Source organism: Myotis lucifugus, unplaced genomic scaffold (genome assembly GCF_000147115.1).
Source record: "Myotis lucifugus unplaced genomic scaffold, Myoluc2.0 scaffold_186, whole genome shotgun sequence".
Taxonomy (NCBI): domain Eukaryota; kingdom Metazoa; phylum Chordata; class Mammalia; order Chiroptera; family Vespertilionidae; genus Myotis; species Myotis lucifugus.
The window spans coordinates 1,685,103-1,706,727 of record NW_005871234.1 but is presented as its reverse complement, the minus strand read 5'-3'; the positions used below and the strand labels follow the sequence as shown (position 1 = coordinate 1,706,727).

General features: G+C 36.7%; 1 protein-coding gene and 1 non-coding gene across 2 annotated transcripts in view; both read right to left on the bottom strand.

Moving 5' to 3' along the window:
* Positions 1 to 21,625, bottom strand: part of ALMS1 (ALMS1, centrosome and basal body associated protein) — a 133,650-nt gene that overhangs the window by 39,545 nt on the left and 72,480 nt on the right. The window contains 5 exon segments of the mRNA XM_023760631.1: positions 4,142 to 4,312; positions 6,190 to 6,321; positions 9,079 to 9,249; positions 14,900 to 15,082; positions 18,563 to 18,807. Of these exon segments, the coding sequence (XP_023616399.1) occupies positions 4,142 to 4,312; positions 6,190 to 6,321; positions 9,079 to 9,249; positions 14,900 to 15,082; positions 18,563 to 18,807 (902 nt within the window).
* On the bottom strand, positions 2,965 to 3,115 carry LOC111827570. Its single transcript, XR_002831198.1, has one exon. It is a non-coding gene; the product is annotated as a small nucleolar RNA SNORA81 (small nucleolar RNA).

Here is a 21,625-nt window from a genome sequence, read left to right as displayed (position 1 = left end):
TAGGGAGGTGGGGGGGAAGGCATGTGGATTACAAAGAAAGAAGTAAAACTATAGTCACAGATATCAAGATCTCGTATCTAGAAAATTCTAAGAATACATTAAAAACCTATTAGAGCCCTAGCCGGTTTGGCTCGATGGATAGAGCGTTGGCCTGCAGACTGAAGGGTCCCAGGTTCGATTCCGGTCAAGGGCACATGCCCGGGTTGCGGGCACGATCCCCAGTGGGGGGTGTGCAGGAGGCAGCCAATCAGTAATTCTCTCTCATCCTTGATGTTTCTAACTCTCTCTCCCTCTTCCTTCCTCTCTAAAATTAATAAAAATATATTTAAAAAAAACAACCTATTAGAACTAATAAATGAGTTCAGCATGATTGCAGGATAAAAAAATATTTTAAAAATCAACTGTATCATCATACACTGCAGTTAAACTAAAAACAAAATAAAAAACACCATTTAATTCACAATAGCATAAAACATAAAATATTTAGAAATAAATATAACAAAAGAAGTGTAAAACTTCTACTCTGAAAACTACACAACACCATGGAAAGAAATTAAAGATCTAACTGAATAGAAAACATCCCATGTTCATGGACTAGAAGATAATATTGCTAAGAAGGCAATATCCCCACACTGATCATAGATTCAACACAATCCCTATCAGAACCTAGCTGGTTTCTTTGTAGTAATTGCCAAGCTGATTCCAAAATTCATGTGCAAGTGTAAGAGATCCAGAATAGCACCATAAAAGAAACAAAGTTGAAGGATTCACACTTTCAATTTCAAAACTTACTACTACAAAGCAACAGTCAGCAAGGATAGACATGTGGAGCAACAGAATAGAATTGAGAGTCCATAAACAAACCCATACATCTATGGTCAACTGATTTTCAATAAGGGTGCCAAGCCCATTCAATGAGAAAGGAACAGTCCTTTTTAACAAATGGTGCTGGAAACAAAAACAAAAACAACAACAACAAAAACAAATGGTGCTGGGATAACTGGATATCCACATGGAAAATAATGAAGTTGTACTCTTACCTCACACCACATAGACAAAAAAATTAACAAAAATAGATCAAAGAGCTAAATGTAAAGCTAAAACTAGGAAATATTAGAAAAAACATAGGAGTAAATCTTCATTACCTTGAATTTGTAGAACTGGTAGATAAGACACCAAGAGTACAAGCAACAAGAGAAAAAGTAAATCAGGCTTCATCAAAGTTAAAAATCTTTACTCTTTAAAGGACACCACCGTGTGTCTTTTTTAAGCATACAAACATTTACACATATCTATTAAATCAACCTCATTATTTGCATTATTCCCAGATGATTTTTTTAGCTTTGCTTTTTAAAAATTTCAGCCCAGCTGGCATGGCTCAGTGATTGAGTGTCAACCTCTGAACCAAGAGTTCAGGGTTCGATTCCCAGTTGGGGCACATGTCTGGGTTGTGGGCTTGATCCCCAGTAGGAGGCATGCAGGAGGTAGCCGATTTAATAATTCTCTCTCATCATTGAAGTTTCTATCTCTCTCTCCCCCTCTACCTTCCTCTCTGAAATAAAAAAATATATATGTATATTTTTAAAAAATAAAATAAAAATAATTTCATTTCAACAATCTAGTATAAGTATGTACGTTCAAACTCCTTACTACTATTCTGTCTTGTCCATTTCCTCCTGAAGGTCCTCCAGGGTTTAGGACAGTTTGTGGACTGTTTTGCATTTTCCCCCTAGCACCTTTTACCTAAACAATATATCATAAGAGTTATTTTCATTCTACAACTTCATTTTTTTGTAAGGCAACATAAACTTCCTTACTGATGATGCTCCCAGTTTTGTTTTATATATTTTATGCTATTTCCTGTTTAAAGATTTATATTATGACCTCATTGTGGATTGCAAATCAGTATTAAAAACATCACTCCTTAATTCTTGTAACACTTTTGGTGTTTAATTTAATCTCACTTATATTAACATGTCTCCATATTTTTCATCTCTACTTTTCCTTTTATTTTCCAACCCTTCTGAGTTATTTTATTTTCAATATGTCTGCTATATAGCATGGGTTTATTTTCTTTTCTTTTATGATTGGCTTATTTCACTTAGCACAATTTCATTGAGGTTCATCTATGCTGTAGCTTGTGACAGGATTTCCTTCCTTTTTAAGGCTGTATAAAATTTAACTATGTTTTTAACACACTTTCTTTTTTAAAAAAAATCAAGAGATTTTTTTATTATTAAATTTATTGGGCTGGCATTGGTCAACATGAACAGGTTTCAGGTATGTGTTTCTATGTTACAAGATCTATATATTGCACAATGTTAGCACTTTATCTGTTCACCTGTTGATGGACATTTGGATTGTCTTCGTATCTTGATTAATGTGGATAATACTGAGCTGAACATAGGTGTGCAGATATCTGTAAGATCGGTTTTGATTTTTTTTAGACATATACCCAGAAATGGGATTGCTGTATTATATGCCAATTCTATTTTTAATTTTTTGAGGAACCTCCGTACTATTTCCCACAGTGGCTGCACCCTTCTATATTCCACCAATAGTGCACAACAGTTCCGATCTCTCTGCATGCTTGCCTATAAAATAATCTTATAGTTATCACCTGTTCTGATAGTGGCCACCGTAATGGGTGTGAAGTAGTATCTCATTGTGACTTTAATTGGTATTTCTCTGATTAGTGATATTGAGCATCTCTTCATGTATGTATTAGTCATTCATATGTCTTCTTGGGAGAACTATTTAAATCCTTTGCGCCCTTTTAAAAACTGGCTTTCTCTGTTGTTGTTGAATTAAAGAAGTTCCATATATAACCTGGATATTAAGCACTTACCATGATTTACAAATATTTCCTCCCATTTCATAGGTTGCCTTTTTACTCTATTGTGTCCTTTGATGCAATTTTTAATTTGGTGTAAGTATAATTTATTTTTTTGCCTTTTTTTTTTTACACATTGCACCAAATTTTAAGACAAATAACACTGGACATTAAGAAAGAGGTCCACTTTAGTCTTTATCATCTAGTGCACTTACTTTTCTTCTTGTGTGTATATTTTTTTGCTTTTGTTGCCTGTGCTTTTGGGGTCATATCCAAGAAATCACTGCCATATCAAGGCCATGGAGCTTTTCCCCTATGCTTTCTGCTAATAGTTTTATAATTTTAGCTCTTATGTTTAGATCTTTGATTCATTTTGAATTAGTTTTTATAAGTGGTAAAAGGTAAGTATCAAAATTTGTTCTTTTGCATATGGATATCAGCTTTCCAACACCATTTGCTGAAGAGAATATTTCTTCACCACTATGTAGTCTTGGCAGCCTTGTGGAAAATCATTTATCTTATACATTTGTGATGTGAGCAGCTATACCTGTACTATTTTTGAAATGTAATATGAATTATAGCTCACTGACTCCTTTCTTTCCTTATCTGGGTATTGTTCTATCTTCCTCTAAGAGGTAAAGTTTGACAGCCAGGTAGTAATGGCTGTGTCCTCTATGCCTTTCTTTTGTTAGACTCAAAAGAGGGCCAAAAGTCTTTATTGTAATTTTTGGCTCTTTATTGTAATTTTTAAAAAGTTTGTACTGAGGTTTTCCTGTCTTTGTTACAATCTTCTGGAATAAGTTTTTCCCTGTGTCAGTACTAACACATGATACTTCACAGGTTAATACTATCAACCTTAGGTATTTTATGTATAATCTTGTTCCCAAGTTGCCAATATCGTTTCCCAAAAGTAACAGTTATATTACAGATAGACACACACACACACACACACACACAGTGGCCCGATTATTATGACCAGCCCGATTATTATGACCACCCCATCAGTACAATGAAGTGAATTCGTTATGCAAATAATAATAATAAAACCTTGAGAGTATCTGCTTAGGAAGTTTTCAATATTCAGTATTTTTGGAAGTGTCAATGAAGTACTGATGGGGTGGTCATAATAATCTGGCCACTCAGTGTATATCCACATAGACAAAGTAGCACTGAAGTAATTTTACAAAAAAAGAAAAAAGGAAAGAAAAAATGGATGTTTAAAATTAAGAGGCTATATTCTCATCAAGATGAAAGGAAATAGACATAGCATCTCCCTCTCCCAACACACATAAATCCCAATCCCATTACCTTCAATATCTATCTGCAAGGATTCCTTATTTTCTGAGCAGGCTTCCTTAGGAAATGTCCTCTTCCTAGGGATCGCCTCTTTCTGCTTAATGGCTTTAGTGTCTGGTCGGCTTTCAATCTTTGTGTCTTGTAGTTGAGCTGCGAGCTCTGCAGCAACAGCATCAATGGAATCTAAGAGAAAGTAATTAACATCCTATCCAGACAGGATTGACAAAATATTTAAAATACCTCTCCAACATCTACTATGAAAAGCATTATTGTTGGTGTTGAAGAAAAAATAAAAAGATCAATCAGGAATGTGATTAGAAACTGTTGTTCTAAATTGGAGTTAAAAAACACACATAGATATCATACAAAGTAAAAGAATTACACCATAGAGAAAGACAAACAAGTGTAAGTACTCAAAGGAAGAAAAACTAATTCCAGCTAGGAGGATCAAGCAAGAGCTCTGGAGTAAAGTTAACTAAGCTTGGTGTTAAAAGTTAGGTGAGCTGGAGTACACACAGAAATGGAAATAGAGGCCATGTTAGGCAGAGGTGACTACATAAGAAAGAATGAAGTCAGCAAAGCAAATGAACAAATAAGAAATAGATCAAGGATATTGTTTATTTGACTACAAAATTTATAAGGAAAACAGGTGAAAATTAGCATTTGAAAAGTTATTTGGTAGCTGATTCTATTGTTCTGAAAGACTATGCTAAAAGTTAAGATTTTATTCTTTTTTTTTAATTTTTTAAAAAAATATATTTTATTGATCCTCCACAGAGAGGGAGAGAGACAGAGAGCCAGAAACATCGATGAGAGAGAAACATCGATCAGCTGCCTCCTGCACACCCCCCACTGGGGATGTGCCCGCAACCCAGGCACATGCCCTTGACCGGAATCGAACCTGGGGACCCTTCAGTCCGCAGGCCGACACTCCATCCACTGAGCCAAACCGGTCCTGGCAAGATTTTATTCTTAAGGGCAATGAAAACTTTTTGATTAGGAGATTAACATGATCAAAACATTCAAAAAGGAGATAAATTTTTGAAATGTTGACCAGAATACAATACAAATTTGAAAAACAAAAACAAAAACAAAAAACACCTAATACACAATTAAAGACAAGTGGCTAATTATACTCCAAAATATGTTTCTGTTTACATTGTGGCAGACTGTCAGCTGTCCTCTGAAATCCATTTTCCTCTAAAATAGAACCCCAACTTAGCTGGGCATAAAGTTACCAGAATAAAGATTATTTCCCAGCCTCAGTGGCAACATAGCTTGGTGTGACCATGTGACTAAGTCTGTCCAATAGGATTGAAGGGAAATAATACATATAACTATTGAGAAGTATTTTAAAGAAGGAATATGCTTTTTTCTTTTCCTTTCTTTCTTTCTGCTGGCTGGAATATGAGCCAGATGGTTACTGCACGAGAATGAAAGCTAAAAACGTGAGAGCAACAGAGAGAAAGAGTTTTGTTCCCTGACACTCTGAAGTACCATGTCATGCCTGGATGTCTATCTCTGGATTTTTACAAGAAAGAAACAATTTCCTGCCTTCTTTAAACCAATGTTATTATATTTTGTTTTTTCATCTCTCAGAGCCAAAACTAATCCTAACTTAAACACACTATTATAGGCATTTTTAATCAGCATAGTCCCACTGAAGTAAATTAACTAGATAGGTAGTTAAGAAAGTAAATAAGCTAAATTCCTAAAACACAAGACTTATGTATAAGAATGGTATTAGAAAGTCAGCATTTCATGGCACTGAATTTTTTTAAAAGTCCATTATTTGAATTTATGCCAATGAAATTAATTTGTGTACTACATTCACAAAGTTCTCCAGCAATGTCTCAAAGAGCTTTAAAAATGTTTTATTAAACATTTGGTTTTATACCTGTCAGTGTATAACAAAAATTACAGCTAATATCTTATTTCTCATGTGAGCAAGACAAAGGAAGGCTGAAGAGAGCAAAGTAGAGAACAGAGCATACTGTTCTGTCTTTTCTCATTTTAGAAGGCCAGAAGGAAATAACATGCAGATAAACCAGTTCATCTACCTCCAGTGTCTTTCTGCAAGAACTCTATTTTTTCAGGTTGGGCAGGCTTAGTCACTGACTTTTTAGTGTAGATCTTTTTTTTCTGTTTTTTATCTGAGTGGTTCTCATTTCCAGTGATAAGAACTTGAACATCTGCCGAACCGGTTTGGCTCAGTGGATAGAGCATCGGCCTGCGGACTGAAGGATCCCAGGTTCGATTCCGGTCAAGGGCATGTGCCTTGGTTGCGGGCACATCCCCAGTGGGGGCCGTGCAGGAGGCAGCTGATCGACCTCTCTCATTGATGTTTCTAGCTCTCTATCCCTCTCCCTTCTTCTCTGTGGAAAAATCAATAAAATATTTAAAAAAAAAAAAAAAGAACTTGAACATCTGAAATAATGACATCACTTAACACCAGAGAAAGAAAAGATAATAAACACAAATGTCATGTAACCCAACCTGTCCTCCTCCCCACCAAAAAACACAAAACCCCAAACCTCTTTATGTATCTCTCAGGAAAAAAGCACCTCTTAGGCCCTATCATGTAAAAGCTGTGACAGTAATGGTGGGTTTATGACATGAATTTTCAGGAAAGCTTTCTGTATTTTTCTTTGTACAACAATGGGCTAAATAAAGTGTCACTTTAAATAAAATCTGTTCCTTGTGGTCTGATACAACAGTAAAGAAAAAAGTCTAGATCAGGTATCTTTCTCAAAGTAGAAAAGTATAGTTGAGAAATCCTTTCAAGTTCTTTGGCTTACTCAAAGTTTATGTTACTTATAGAGCCAATTTTGATATTGCATATAATCCTAGAAACACACTTATATCATGTGCATTTTATATAGAGTATCTTTTTTATAATTTTTAAAGTCTTATGTTACATCCTTTTAAACTTGTCTAATATTTCTACTTCTGTTTTTTCTTGGTAATACTTGATAGAAATTTACCTACCTTTTTGGTCTTTTAAAATCAGCTCTATTTTTTTTTTATCATATAAGAAAATGTAAGTGCAAACTGGTATGTTAGTAAATACATTTAAAAAATCACCAATACAACTAAGATAATAGTCAACAGTTAATAATGGTTACATGTTTTTACAATGGGTTGACAAGAAATTCATTTGCTATTTCTAAGTATAAGTATTTTTCAACAAAGAAATCAGAAAGGCAATAGATTACTAAAGCATAACATAATGAACACCAATATGTCTACCACAGAGCTTAAAAAATAAAAGCATTATAAAATCTACACTAATAAAAGAGAAAGATGCAAATTGACCATACCTTTGCGACACCCAACATCCAAGCAAGAGTGAGTGTGCAAATTAACCCAACAAAGATGGTGGATTAATTTGCATAGCAGGCCGAGAGCAGCCAGGGGCAGGGTGGGACGCAGGCATTCCGTACAGCCCCAACCGCTTTGGGCAGCGTGGGAAGGCAGAAAGGCGGCTCCGGGCCTCTGGGCAGCGTGGGAAGGTGGAAAGGCAGCCAGGGGAGGGAAGGCAGAAAGGCAGCCAGGGGATGGAAGGCCCATTCTTGCACGAATCTTCATGCATCGGGCTACTAGTAATGATTATAACAATTCTGTGTATAAAGCCTCAATGATGCCATTCTTTCTTTTTAATAGCAACATTTATACTGAATTTAGAGTTTATCAATCTTAAGGATTTTTTTTTTTACTATATTGTATGAATTAATCAACAATGTAAGTATTGTTTTGCATGTCTTTAAACTTTATATAAATAGTATAATACTCTATGTCCTTTAAGCAACATGCCTTTTTCACTCAATATTATGACTTGGGGATTTATTCACATTAATATATATGGCTCTGATTCTTTATTGTCTCTTCGGAACACCTGTTTTTTTGATGTTGAATCTTTTAAGCCAATCTTTAATTTTCTGATCTTTTCCCTTCGTTTTATGTTCTTTTTTCTAAGAGATTTCCTCACTCTTATATTCCAACACTTCCACTGAGACTTTTATTTATGGTATAGTTTATGAGCTCACTTAGCTCTTATACGTAAGTCACTATTTCTTCAGTCAGACATGTCCCCTTTCCTTTGTAACCCCTTAAGGTAAAAGGTTCTGAGGTTGAACTTTTCCCATGGTGAAATGACTGCATAGGATTAAACCAGGAGAAGGACTTTTCCTTAGGATGCAAAGTTTAAAAGCAGACCAACAATATTATTAACAGACCCCTAGAATAGGTGGGATGTTTGGAGCCAAACTTTATTTCTAACACATCATTTTTATTAAATGTAGCCTGAGTGGATGATGGTTGGCAAGTACTTTGTGCAGATTTTTGAAAAAATTCCCTTAATTCTATAACTTTGATTTCTGCCAAATTTCCCATATCTTCCCCATCCTCAGCTGTTTGTCAGTAGGATCACTGAGTTATCTACCAAATTACCACTAGTTTGAATTACTTGACAGATGAACTCATCAGACAATTTAATCAGAATTTTCTATGGATTCTAGTCTCTAAAACATACTTGATTAAATATTATTTCATTTCAAAGTTACAACGTATTTTTTTTCCATAGTAAAAATAAAGTTTACAGCCTAGCCGGTGTGGCTCAGTTGTTGAGTGTCGACCTATGAACCAGTAGGGGGCATGCAGGAGGCAACCAATCAATGATTCTCATCATTGATGTTTCCCTCTCCCCCTCTCCCTTCCTCTCTGAAATCAATAAAAAAATATTTTAAAAAACAGTTTACAGGTTTCAAAAATCTGTGAAGCACTTTAAAATATTTTATAAATATTTTACCTTTTTCTACATACCCAATAAGATAGCTAAGAAAAAAGTTTACATAACAAAGCAGAACAAGATAAAGACTGAACAATATTCTCATTTAGGATAAACAGGGGTAAAAGAGAGGCCATAAAATATACAAAGCCAATCCAGTTACCTGCATTATCTTTCTGAATGTTTTTTTTTTCCTTTGATGAGGATGGTTTAGTTACTGCCCTCTTACTATAGATCCCCTCTTTATGTTTAATATGAACAGAGAATTTCAGGTCATCATCTCTTGTGCCTAGCACCTGAGCTGGGAAATCTGGAGCAATGGCATCATTGGATCCTAAAAAAAATGGGACAGTAGTACAATCAACACAAACATAGCCATTAAGTTGAAGAAAGACAAAAATTTACCTCTTAAAACACTTAAAAAAACACACACACTACAATGGGAGTGTAGTACAGTAATCAGAAGGAGATGTCAAACAGAAGGTGTCAGACATGTAAACTAAATTGTAACAATACAAGGTGGAGAAGCAAATGACAGAAGAAAAGACATATAAAGTAGACGAATAGTTCAGAAAGGAGACAATTTCCAGCTCAGGAAGGTTTTCAGAGGAAGGTGAAATTAGATTTTACCTTGGAAAATAAGTAGGCTGTTTGAAAAACACAGAGGAAGGAATAAAGACATTTTAGGCAGAGGTTACAGCATTAGTAGACAAGGAGGCAGGAAAGCAAAGAGTATTATAAGAAGCAGACACATTTGTGCTCAGGCTGGGTTATAAAATACATTAAAGAGAGTGATGGGAAATATTAAAAAATAATTGTTTGAAACGAAATTGAGCAGGGCATGGAATCCCAAGCTAAAAATCCCAAATTTTTTTGTACATAAAATGTAACATCAAGATTTTTTAAATAAAGGGAAATATAATTGGCTACATTTTAGGAAGATTAACCTGACAATATAAGGGACAAAACATTGAAAGGAACCTCTTATGTAATAAGAAATACAAAACTTAAAACTAATTTTATTAAAAATGTTTAATGTTCCTATATCTCTTGATAAAGAGAAGCTTATCTATGCCAAATATAAGTGGTAAAAGAATATCTCTGGACATACAGGAGAGTTTGTAGTAACTTTAGAATTATCTTCTACAAAAATGTGTTTTCTTTCTAATCTGGAATTCTGTACTTCATGCATTTTCTGAGCACTTAAAATGTAAATGCAATAAATGCTGGGTAAGTATTAGTATCATCAGAACAATACAAATATTAATAAGCCATGAAGCCATTTTTCGAGACAGATTGCAAGGATCAGTACTGATTATATTTGGATCTTCTCAGTTTCTGTGGCATCACTTTCCCTGGTTTGCTCCCTACTCTCTGGGAAAGCCCTTACTCTCATTCTTCTACCAAATCTCTCATTGTCAGAGTTCTTCAAAGGGTCAGAACTGAGCTTTCTTCAAATCCTGGGTGAAATCACAGATTACCAGTGTATGGAACACTATTTATATGCTGATGGCCAACAAATATATATTTATATCTAACTGGGACCTTTCTTCTGAGCTTCAGATTCTAGCATTCAGGACAAAGCTAGTCCTTATAGCATTTTTTGAAGAAATCAGAAGAACAATTCCTTCCTTAATTACAAAAAATATGTTATTGTATATTACGGTATAATACAAACTACTATACATGGGGGTCACTCTCCTCACAACTACTTCTAGATAAACAGAGCACACATATTGCCTGCAGCACACAACTGCACACTCAGCACTATCATCATTCATTCTTGAACTCTTCATTTTGATCCATTTCTTCAGCTGGATAAATCTCCAAGTGAATTTTTCAAGATGGGATGGAGGTAGAATATATTTTTTACTTCCTGCATATTCGTGAAAATGTCTTCTCATTGCCATTCTGCTTAATGAATATGCACTTGGGTTCATATATCCCTGAATTATGTAATTATATAAATACATATTTTGCTCCATTTATCTGTTACATTTTAGTATTGTAAATCTGATATGACTAAATTCAGTTCCCTTAACTATACAACCTTTTATTAAAAACATAACTGTGTATGTTTATATACATTTTTTTTTCCTTCTAACTCAAAATCTTTTCCTAGTATGTATGTCAGTCTCTTTCTACTCATTTTTGCCTGGATCTGTATAACTTTCAATCTGCATACTGTGTTCTCTTTTTCAGGAGAGGGAAGTTTTCCTCTATTAAGTCTTTGACATTACTTTTGTTCACATTGTTCTGCTTTCTTCTTCAGCTACAGATATAATTCTTGGTTTGGTTTATTTAGCTGTGATTCTTATGACTCTAGTCTTCTTTTTCATCATCTTCACTTATTCTCTCTGTATTTTTAGAGAATTTCTCAAGTTTGTCCTCATCACCAATTCAATTTCCTTCACATTAATTTTACTCTTCATTGCTTGCAAAATGTATTCTAAATCTACTACCAAATCTTTATATTTTCAGGTAGTCTTTTCATTTGTTCATTTCTGCTCCTCCCTTTTTTTTAAAATTGAGAATTCACATAACATTTAAATAAGTATACAATTCAGAAATTGTTAGGATAATCACAACCAACACTGCTATCTAATTACAGAACATTTTTGTCATCCCAAAAAGAAACCCTGTACACATCAGCAAATAATTCCCATTTCCCCCTCTCCCACAACTCCTGGCAACCAGTAATCTACTTTCTGTCTATACAAACTTCCTCATTCTGCATATTTCATAAAATGAAATTAAAAAATACATGACTTTTTGCAACTGATTTGAAATATTTCTTGTGGGTTTATTTTTCTTTTTGTATTTAGGACTCTGTTGCTAGGTGCATATACACTTATAACTGTTTTAGCTTCTTGTTTATGGATTGACTCTATTATCACTATAAAGTGACCTTGTCTGTCTCTAATAATAATTTTTTTAAAAGTCTTTTACTGTTTATGAATGTTACTAGTCCTAATAAGTAAATTTCTAACATTTACCTCTTGCTTTGGGATGTTACCTTTGCCTTATCTGTATTTTTTTTTAAAGATTTTTATAAGTTCAATTTTATGAGTTCGATTAAGGAGAAATCTATTTGGCCCAAATATTTGCTAACAATAATGCATGATTTGTCCTTGGCCCCAAACTCTAATTGGATCTTTCTCGTATTTATAGATGCACACGCATTAATAAACAATGGCTATTAGCACAATTCCTAGGCTTTCATCTAGAGTAACTCTACTGGTCTAAGAAAGGATTGTTTTCTATTCTCAACTCCCTCACTCTCAGAATAGATGGAGAACAACATTTCTGAGGATATAATGCACCATCCCACCTGAGTCATTCTCCTCCCACCACTGTCCAATTTTTCTCAAAGTTAATGTCTCCAACTAGATGTAATAGTTATGGATGTGAATGAATAGCAAGACACTAGAGGCCTCAAAAAGTATTGGGAAAACTGATCAGATTTCTGCTGATACAGACATCCTGTCTTCTGAAGTAGGGGGCTTAAAGTGATAGAGAAATCAAAGATTTTCCTACCTACAATCAATTAAGTCAGCTTGTTTTATTTCTGGTAGCCATTAAATGTGTTTTTAAAACCAAAGACTTGCAAATAATGGACATTTCTTCCAGTTTCTGATGAAAGGCTTAGTAATCAAGTCTAGTATTTGATGAGTATTTATGTGGTTCTTTTTTCAGTGGCACCAGGGGTTTTTTAACTCAATTACCATTGGATACTATTTTTGTCCTCTCAAAATTAACCAAAAAGAAGTGTGCTTAAGCCCAGGAGGTCACCAGTTGATTCCCAGCCAGGGAACATGCTGGGGCTGCCCACTGAATCCCCAGTAGGGGGCGTGTAGGAGACAGCCAATTGATGTTTCTATCTCTCTCCCTCTCCCTTCCTCTCTCAGAATCAATATTTTTTTTTAAAAATAAGACCAGAACAATTTATCCTTTCTGTGTAATTTCTGCACATTTAAAGATGTCTACTGAAAAACCATGAAAAAAAACCCCAAAACAATTTATATTTAAACTGAACCAAGTCATCTGCTGTGTACCGTTCAAAATGTCATTCCATCAATCAAAATCCCACAGCACAGCAACTAAGTATCATTACTTTAAAGTCACAATAGGAAAATTTTCTAAATCTGCAGTTGCCCTGGGGTGATCTCAAAGGAGTGATGCAGGATATTTAAAAATTCTAGGGAAACAACAATGATACTTGCTACCTGGTATACACTACACAAACTACTAGGTCAAGGTAAAGTTTCAATACTAGATAGTGCTACATTCATTTCAATGCTGTTGTGTCTTTACAAACCTGGATTACAGTTTCTGTAATAAAAGCAGGAAACAGGGTGTTGTGTCCAATTTCATCACAAGGTTTGAGATGGTGTGTAGTGCCTTAGCAGTTGCACGTATCTCATTAATAAGTAATTGTGGTTATTTATGAACAAAGTATTTTCTTTCAAAAATCAAAACCGAAAAGAAATGCCTAACATTTTTGTTTATACTTAATATTTTTGTTTATTAAGTTAGGTCAAAACAACAAGTATATGTGCCCTAATAACTTACTCCCTATTTGAAAAAATACTTATTTTATATGTGTTTCACATAATGATTAGGAAAAAAATCACCTTAAGGGCTCTGTGAATAGAGAAAACTTTGAAAACTCTGACCTAAACAGAGTATACTAACTCAAACAAACAATTGTTCATACAATTTTCTTCATCAAATATTTATTAAATGTTTAAGTATACATAATATATCTGACCAAATAACTCACCTATCTAAACCAAAGATGGAGGCATGAAATACCCATATTTCACTGAAAGATTAAATACCACTGAGCTTTCATGTCATTCCAGAATTAACTAGCCAGTCCACAAATAAAATTTCAAAATATAAAATTTTATTTATTTTCTTAATCCTCACCTGAGGATATTTTTCCATTGATTTTTAGAGAGAGTGGAAGGGAGAGTGAAACATTGATGTGAGAGAGACACATCAATTGGTTGTTTCCTGTATGCATCCCAATCAGGGCCAGGGAACCTGCTTATGTGCCAACTTATGTGCCCTTGACTAGAATTGAACCCGGGACCCTTCAGTCTGCAGGCTGTGCTCTATCCACTGAGCCAAACCAGTTAGGGAGCAAAAAATAAAATCCTATCTAATAAAAGAGAAACATGGTAATTAGCATACAACCGCTACCCTTCCCATTGGCTAATCAGGGCGATATGCAAATTAACTGCCAGCCAAGATGGCAGTTAACTGCCAACAAAGATGGTGGCTAATTTGCATATGTAGGCACAATGCTGGGAGGCAAAAGGGAAAGGACGGAAGAAGCCCCCTGCCACAGACGGTGATCGGAAACCCAGGGGGGAGCTAAGAGCTGGGGCCCCTACTGTGCTGTCAGACAGTGAAGAAGAAGAAATAATCATTTTAGAACCAGACAAGAATCCGAAGAAAATAAGAACACAGACCATCAGTGCAAAACAAGAAAAAGCACCAAGTACAACACCAGTGAAAAAAAGAAAGAAGAGAACTGCAAATTAAAGCTCACGTGGTTGTATCTGTGTACAGAACTATTAAAAGGATATTTATTTTAAAAAAAAAATAGTGCCATGACCTAAATTCCAGGGATAATTACATAAAGGAGCCAGGTAACAGTTTGCACAGTGATTGATTCTCCTTGAAAGAATGGAAATAGTAAAATCATTTACTAACGCCTCTGGCCAAGGCATTAGGCCTGGGCAGGGGACCCCCAGCTCCCCGCGATCTCCTGCTCTGCCCCTGCCTAGACCTCTGGCAGAGGCATCAGGCCTGGGCAAGGGGCCGATCCTGCAATTGGAGGGTGATGGGGGTCAACTCCTGAGGGCTCCCAGTATGTGAGAGGTGGCAGACTGGGCTGAGGGACACTCCCCCTACCCCCCAGTGCACGAATTTCATGCACAGGGCCCCTAGTTTTAAATAATTCTGAATAATACCTGAGTGTGAGCTCTCAACGGTGGTGTCTGATTTGGAATCCATAGGTGAAGGAATTTGACCTAATTGTGGAACATGGGTCCTCTTCGATTTGGAATCCATAGATGAAGGACTTTGACTTAATTGTGGAACATAGTACATCTTCGTACTACCAGAAGGCTTATATGGCAACAGTGAAGGCTGAGCTAAGGAGATAAAGATCAGAACAATTAATAAGAAAATATTAATTCAATGAACAAATACTGAGTGCCTCAAGTGCCAGGAAGTGTTCAAGATTCTTGGGAAATATCAGTGAACTACAAAGAAAAGTACCTCTGCCTTAAGAGGAGGAAGATATATAGTAAGTAAGCAGCATACTAAATACATTATCTAATATTTTAATAAATTATAAGTGAAATGAAGGAAATAATTAGAAAATAATGAGGGAGATTAGGGCAGGATGCATGCCTAATAAAGTCTCAGATTGTTTAGAAATACTTATACCACTCCATCAGACAAAAGCAAAAAACAAAACAAAGCCCCCCAAACAAAAATAAAACTAGAACAAAACCACCACCACCACCACCACACACACACACACTCCCCCAGAAACCGAGACAATTTTATAGAGGGAAGAATTTAAACAACAGAAAAATAAGCTGTAGCCTCCACTTCTATATGGTCATTGCTGTAATCGTTTATTGCTAGAATATTAACTTATTAATCTTCTTCTTCTTGTATATAAAGTTTGATAGTGATGGTTAAATTTACCATTAACAAGGTTGCAGAAAATGAACAACAATAATTGGGCAGAATTACAGTGGACCCAGATCAAGAATGATTATGATCTGGAGGTGGAGAATTCTTAGAAAGATAAGTGGCTTTTTAAATTTTTCATCAAATTTATGTTTGGATGCAACAGTCTTTAAAAAAAACATTTTTATTGATTTCAGAGAGGAAGGAAGAGGGGGAGAGAGATAGAAACATCAATGATGAGAGAGAATCATTGACCAGCTGCCTCCTGCACACCCCACACTGAGGATCGAGCCCGCAACCCTGGCATGTGCCCTTGACCAGAATCGAACCTGGGACCCTTCAGTCTGAAGGCCGATGCTTTATCCACCAAGCCAAACCGGCTAGGGCTGGATGCAACAGTCTGAAGGTTACTTTGTACTGCCTGCCAATGGGGGAAGAAGTAAGTACACAGCAAATAATGTTTGCTTTTGGGAAAGAAAAGACTGAAAGGGGTTTAAGAAAGTTCAACTAAAAATTTCTTCAAAAAATTTTAAAAATAGAACCAAATATAAACATACAGTAACTTATTCTGAATTTATTAATTCAGATTAGTGGGCAGATAGTCATGTGTTGAGCATAAAGTATAAATTCTATGTACTTTAAAATATTTTCATATAAAAGAAATAATAAAAATTTTACTTTTAAATTCACAATTTCAAAACTATTTAAATCAAATAATATTAATACTTTAAAGTAGTCCTTTCTCCCAGGTACCTGTATGTAAAGGTAAAACCAGAAATTGTGACCTCTCTATATAGACTGATCCACTTGATGTGAGTAGAGGTTTAAAGCAGTTTCACAGTTGGATTTCCCCTCTTGTGCTTCTACTACCACCTGAGAACAACAGACTGCGGGTAGCTATTGTCCCATTAGCCTGAGTTTCAGAACAAGGCAAGTGAATAGAACGAAACTATTTCTGCTGCCTGCAGCCACATCCCAACTGACACAAAAACCAGTGAGTGAGATAAGCAAATGTTTGTTATAAAGCACTGAGACTTTTAAGGCTCTTGTTATATAGTATCACTATGGCAATAGGTAACTGACACATAAAGATGTTCTTTGTGCCGAAACCGGTTTGGCTCAGCGGATAGAGCGTTGGCCTGCAGACTGAAAGGTCCCAGGTTCGATTCCGGTCAAGGGCATGTACCTTGGTTGCGGGCACATCCCCAGTGGGAGATGTGCAGGAGGCAGCTGATCGATGTTTCTCTCTCATCGATGTTTCTAACTCTCTATCTCTCTCCCTTCCTCTTTGTAAAAAATCAATAAAATATATTTAAAAAAAAAAAAAAGATGTTCTTTGTGATATTTATTAAACTCTACAATTTCGGAGTTTTATTTCACACAGTAAAAATGTATAACTATCTTAACATATAAATGTACTTACTTAAATTCAATGCAATTTAAGTGCTGAACCAAGAAATCTTCTTTTATACATTTAGGCATAGCCTCTCTATATCTACAGATAGGTAAACTTTTTGTATACGGAAAAATTTTAAATAGATTTGTGCAAACTATTAAATACTTTAAAACCAGTAATCTAAAGTTTCCATTCTCATACGGGAGAAGAATGGAAACTTAATTGTTAATTTTCCTGTCATAAAAATAACTTACTCTAATTTTGAATATTATATAGTACCAGAGGCCCAGTGCACAAATTCGTGCACAGGTGGGTTCTGGCCAGCCCGGTCCCAATCGGAGCAGATCGGGGCTGGGCCTGTTGTGAGGAGGAGATGGTAGGAGGTTGGCTGGCTGACCCGTCCTGATCGGGGCCCGATTAGGGCCGGGTCAGCTTAGGGAAGGAGCTGAGGGCGATTGACTGGCGGGCCCCGCCCCCAATTGGGATGGGGAGGCCATCAGGAGTGGGGCTGGCCGGGGCAAGGGGCCGCAGGTGGTTGGCTGGTCAGCCCTGCCCTAATTAGAGTGGGGGGGCCCAATTTGGGGTGGGCCGGTCAGGAGTGGGGGCTGCAGGAGGTTGACCGGCCGGCCCTGCCCCCTATTGGGGTAGGGGGAGTGATCAGGGGCGGGGCCAGTGGGGGAGAGGGGCTAGGGGGGGCCATTCTGGGTGGGGCAGTCCAATCAGGGGCGGGGCCGCAGGTGGTTGGCCAGCCAGCCCCACCTCCGATTGGGTGGGTTTGCTGGCCTCAGTGGGCGTCATAGCAACCGGTTGTTTGGGTTGTTCTGGTGTTATGGTTGCTGGCTTTTTATATATATAGATAAGCACTATTAAAGTTACTGTCTCAATAATAGCATAGCACTCTAAATGAGATGACTAGTTGCTTACCAAAATCCACCTCTTCACTGTGGAAAACACAGCTAAACTATTCTTAGCCTATAAAAAATAATTTGGGACACTTTCAGGCCTAGCCCATAAAAATTTTCAGACACTTGCTCTTCTGTCCCTTCCAGTTGACTGTGATAGTGAATTCAAGGTAATCTTGAATTCCATATTTCAAAGGTAGCAGAGCCACAGCCAACCTGGGTCCATGGTCATTGTTTTATGATACTGTATTTGTATTGTTATATATATTTGTATCTATTTATTATAGTGCGTAACATTTACTATAAGACAAAATGCCAATAATTCACCTGCCCACCTAAAGTCAAACCTCCATAGTTTTCAAGTTTTTCTGAAATATTTGCTTTCTTATTACAAGTAATAAGCAGCATGTCAACCATAAGCAACATGAGTTCCATATATGTTAACTCTACTGGAAATTAAGATAAAAACATAATAATCACATCCTTTTTATAAAAGATGGATATAGTCATGTGGCTCTAATGTTTACAAGTAAAATTAGGTTTTCTGACTAGAAAGACACAATCACAAATTTCTAAGATAATTACACATAAAAGTAGGTAATCTGACCTAAAATGCAATCACATTCTCTTACCTCCGTTAGTGTCACGAGGAACAACAATCTGTTGGACTGAAGATGATGAAGCAAACTTGTTAGGAGCTTTGCCCAGCTTCTGGGAACTAGGCTCTGGAATTTCACGTTCACCATCGTCAGCATTAATAAAAATTTGAGATGAAAACATAGCTTTTCCAGGACTTTCTGTTGTGATCTGAGTGACTGCATCAGATAATAATTTTCTAGAGGAGGCAGAAAGTGGAATCTTAACCTTCCCCAGTGATCTGAACAAATAAGAGAAAGGACACAGCAGGTCATATCCTTGGCTTCTAAAATGCCATAATATCTTTCCAAAAGTAGCTTCAAGATATATTTAAGTAGTTTCAGGGAATGTTTTGCGCAGACACAAGAAATGGTTATTTCTGTAGTAGCCTTCACTTTCTTGGATACTTACAATGCAAACACACAAGAGTTTACTTTTAAAATCTACTTTTAATTTCAATTTAGAATGCTATTATGTAATTTAGCTGAGGAAAGAGTACTTTTCAGTTCAAGTGAAAATACATTCATTTTTTAAAAAATTACCAGAGGTGCCGAAACCGGTTTGGCTCAGTGGATAGAGCGTTGGCCTGCGGACTGAAAGGTCCCAGGTTTGATTCCGGTCAAGGACATGTACCTTGGTTGCGGGCACATCCCCAGTGGGAGGTGTGCAGGAGGCAGCTGATCGATGTTTCTCTCTCATCGATGTTTCTAACTCTCTATCTCTCTCCCTTCCTCTTTGTAAAAAATTAATAAACTATATTTAAAAAAAAATTATCAGAGGTTCACTATAAGTTAGGGGACTGTACTAAATGTATAGATACAAAGATAAATAAGAAACAAAGTCTTCCCTCAAGGAGTTTATATGTCAGTGGGGGAACCAGAAGTTTTCAATGTTATAATAACTAGTGTTATAATAATGTTTTAAGATTATAGAGCATTCATATTCAAACAGAATGGAGTAAATGACTGAATCTTACCCTATATAATAAAAGGCTAATATGCAAATTGACCCAATGGCAGAACGACTGGTCGCTATGACAAGCACTGACCACCAGAGGGCAGATGCTCAATGCAGGAGCTGCCCCCTGGTGGTAAGTGCGCTCCCACAGGGGGAGCACTGCTTAGCCAGAAGCCGGGCTCAAGGTTGGCCAGCGCAGCAGCGGTGGCAGGAGCCTCTCCCACCTTCGCAGCAGCACTAAGGATGTCCAACTGCTGTCCAACCCATGGGGAGTGGGCCTAAGCCATTGGTCAGACATCTCCTGAGGGCTCCCGGACTGGGAAAGGGCACAGGCCAAGCTGAGGGACAACCCCCCCGCCCAACCCAGCTGTGAGTGCATGAATTTCATGCACTGGGCCTCTAGTAAATAATAGGAGAGAAAAGACAAATACAAATCTTATTTACTGAAGAGTTCCAAATAATATATGTAGATATCACCACCCCCTCACCCTAGCCCAAGGGGTAAAGTTTAATCTCTCCTTCCTTGAGTATAGATTGAATTTAGTGACTGAATTCCAAACAAAATATAAAAAGGGAGAAATAGTAACTTACAATGGAGAAACCTGGCAAACACCATGTTATTTACCCAAGTAATAAAGGTATACATCACCAGTGATGTAATGTGGATGTCACATACTCTACTATGATGTGATGAGAAGGGTACTTCCCTTTTGTGGTATTCTTTGCTCCAGTCTAATCATGAGAAAAGCACCAGTCAAACCCAGATTGAGGGTCATTCTACAAAATATCTGACCAGTATTCCTCAAGACAAGCAATGATGAACGATAATAGACCAGAAGAGACTAAGAAGAGATATGACAACTAACTAAATTGAAAGTGATATACTGAATTGGGTTCAAGAACCAAAAAAAGGTCATTAATGGAAAAATAGGTAAAATCCAAATAAAGTCTGGAGTTTAGTGAATAGTAATGTACAAATGTACAATTCTTAATTTTGACAAAGATACTATGCTAATGTAAGATGTCAACAATAGAAAAAACTTAGGGAGGGGTACAGAGACTTCTATTATATTTATATATTTTCTGTAAATCTAAAATTATTCAAAAATAGTTTACTTTAAAAAATGGAGTAATAGTATATTATATTGGATTAATATCTATATCACAAGAACAAAAGAACTTTTGAATTTATACCCTCTGCCTACTATTCAGTAATTGAAAAAACAATCATGAGATAAGAAAGTAATAGGCCAATAACTCTTATAAATATAAAAGGAAAAATCCTAAACAAGCCCCAGCTGGTTTGGCTCAGCGTCAGCCTGTGGACTGAAGGGTCCCGGGTTTGATTCCGGTCAAGGGCACATGCCTAAGTTGTGGGCTCGATCCCCAGTAGGAGGTGTGCAGGAGACAGCCAATCAATGATTCTCTCTCATCACTGATGTTTCTATCGTTCTCTCCTCTCCCTTCCTCTCTGAAATCAATAAAAATATATTTTAAAAAAATCCTAAACAAAATGTTAGAAAACCAAATGTGTGTGTGTGTGTGTTTGTGTGTGTGTGTGTGTGTGTGTGTGTGTGTGTGTGTGTGAGAGAGAGAGAGAGAGAGAGAGAGAGAGAGAGAGAGAGAGAGAGAATTCCTACCAAGAAGGTTGACTCCAGGAAAGCAAGATAAATTAACATTCAAAAATCAATCAATATGGAAAAACCAAGATGGCGGCATAGGTAAACACCGGAAATTGCTGCCTCCCACAACAAATTCAAAAATACAACTAAAAGACAAAACGAACATCATCCAGGACCACAGGAAGGCTGGATGAGTGGAAATTCTAAAACTAGAAGGAAAGAGAAAAGCACACTGAGACTCAGAGGAGGTGCGGAAGTAAAGTGCAGAGGTACAGAGGAGCACGCGGCAGAGGCTGGTGACTGAGGACTCGGCTGTCTTTTTGAATCGGGAGGGAGTCACAAGCCCCCGACTGCTCTGAACTCCAGTTCCGGGTGAGTCTCTGGGGACCCAGACTCATACAGGGAGAGACTGGTCTGGCAGCGGGCAGAACTCGGAACTCAAGGGCAGCTTTCTTTCGGGGGTCTTGCAGCAATTACCGG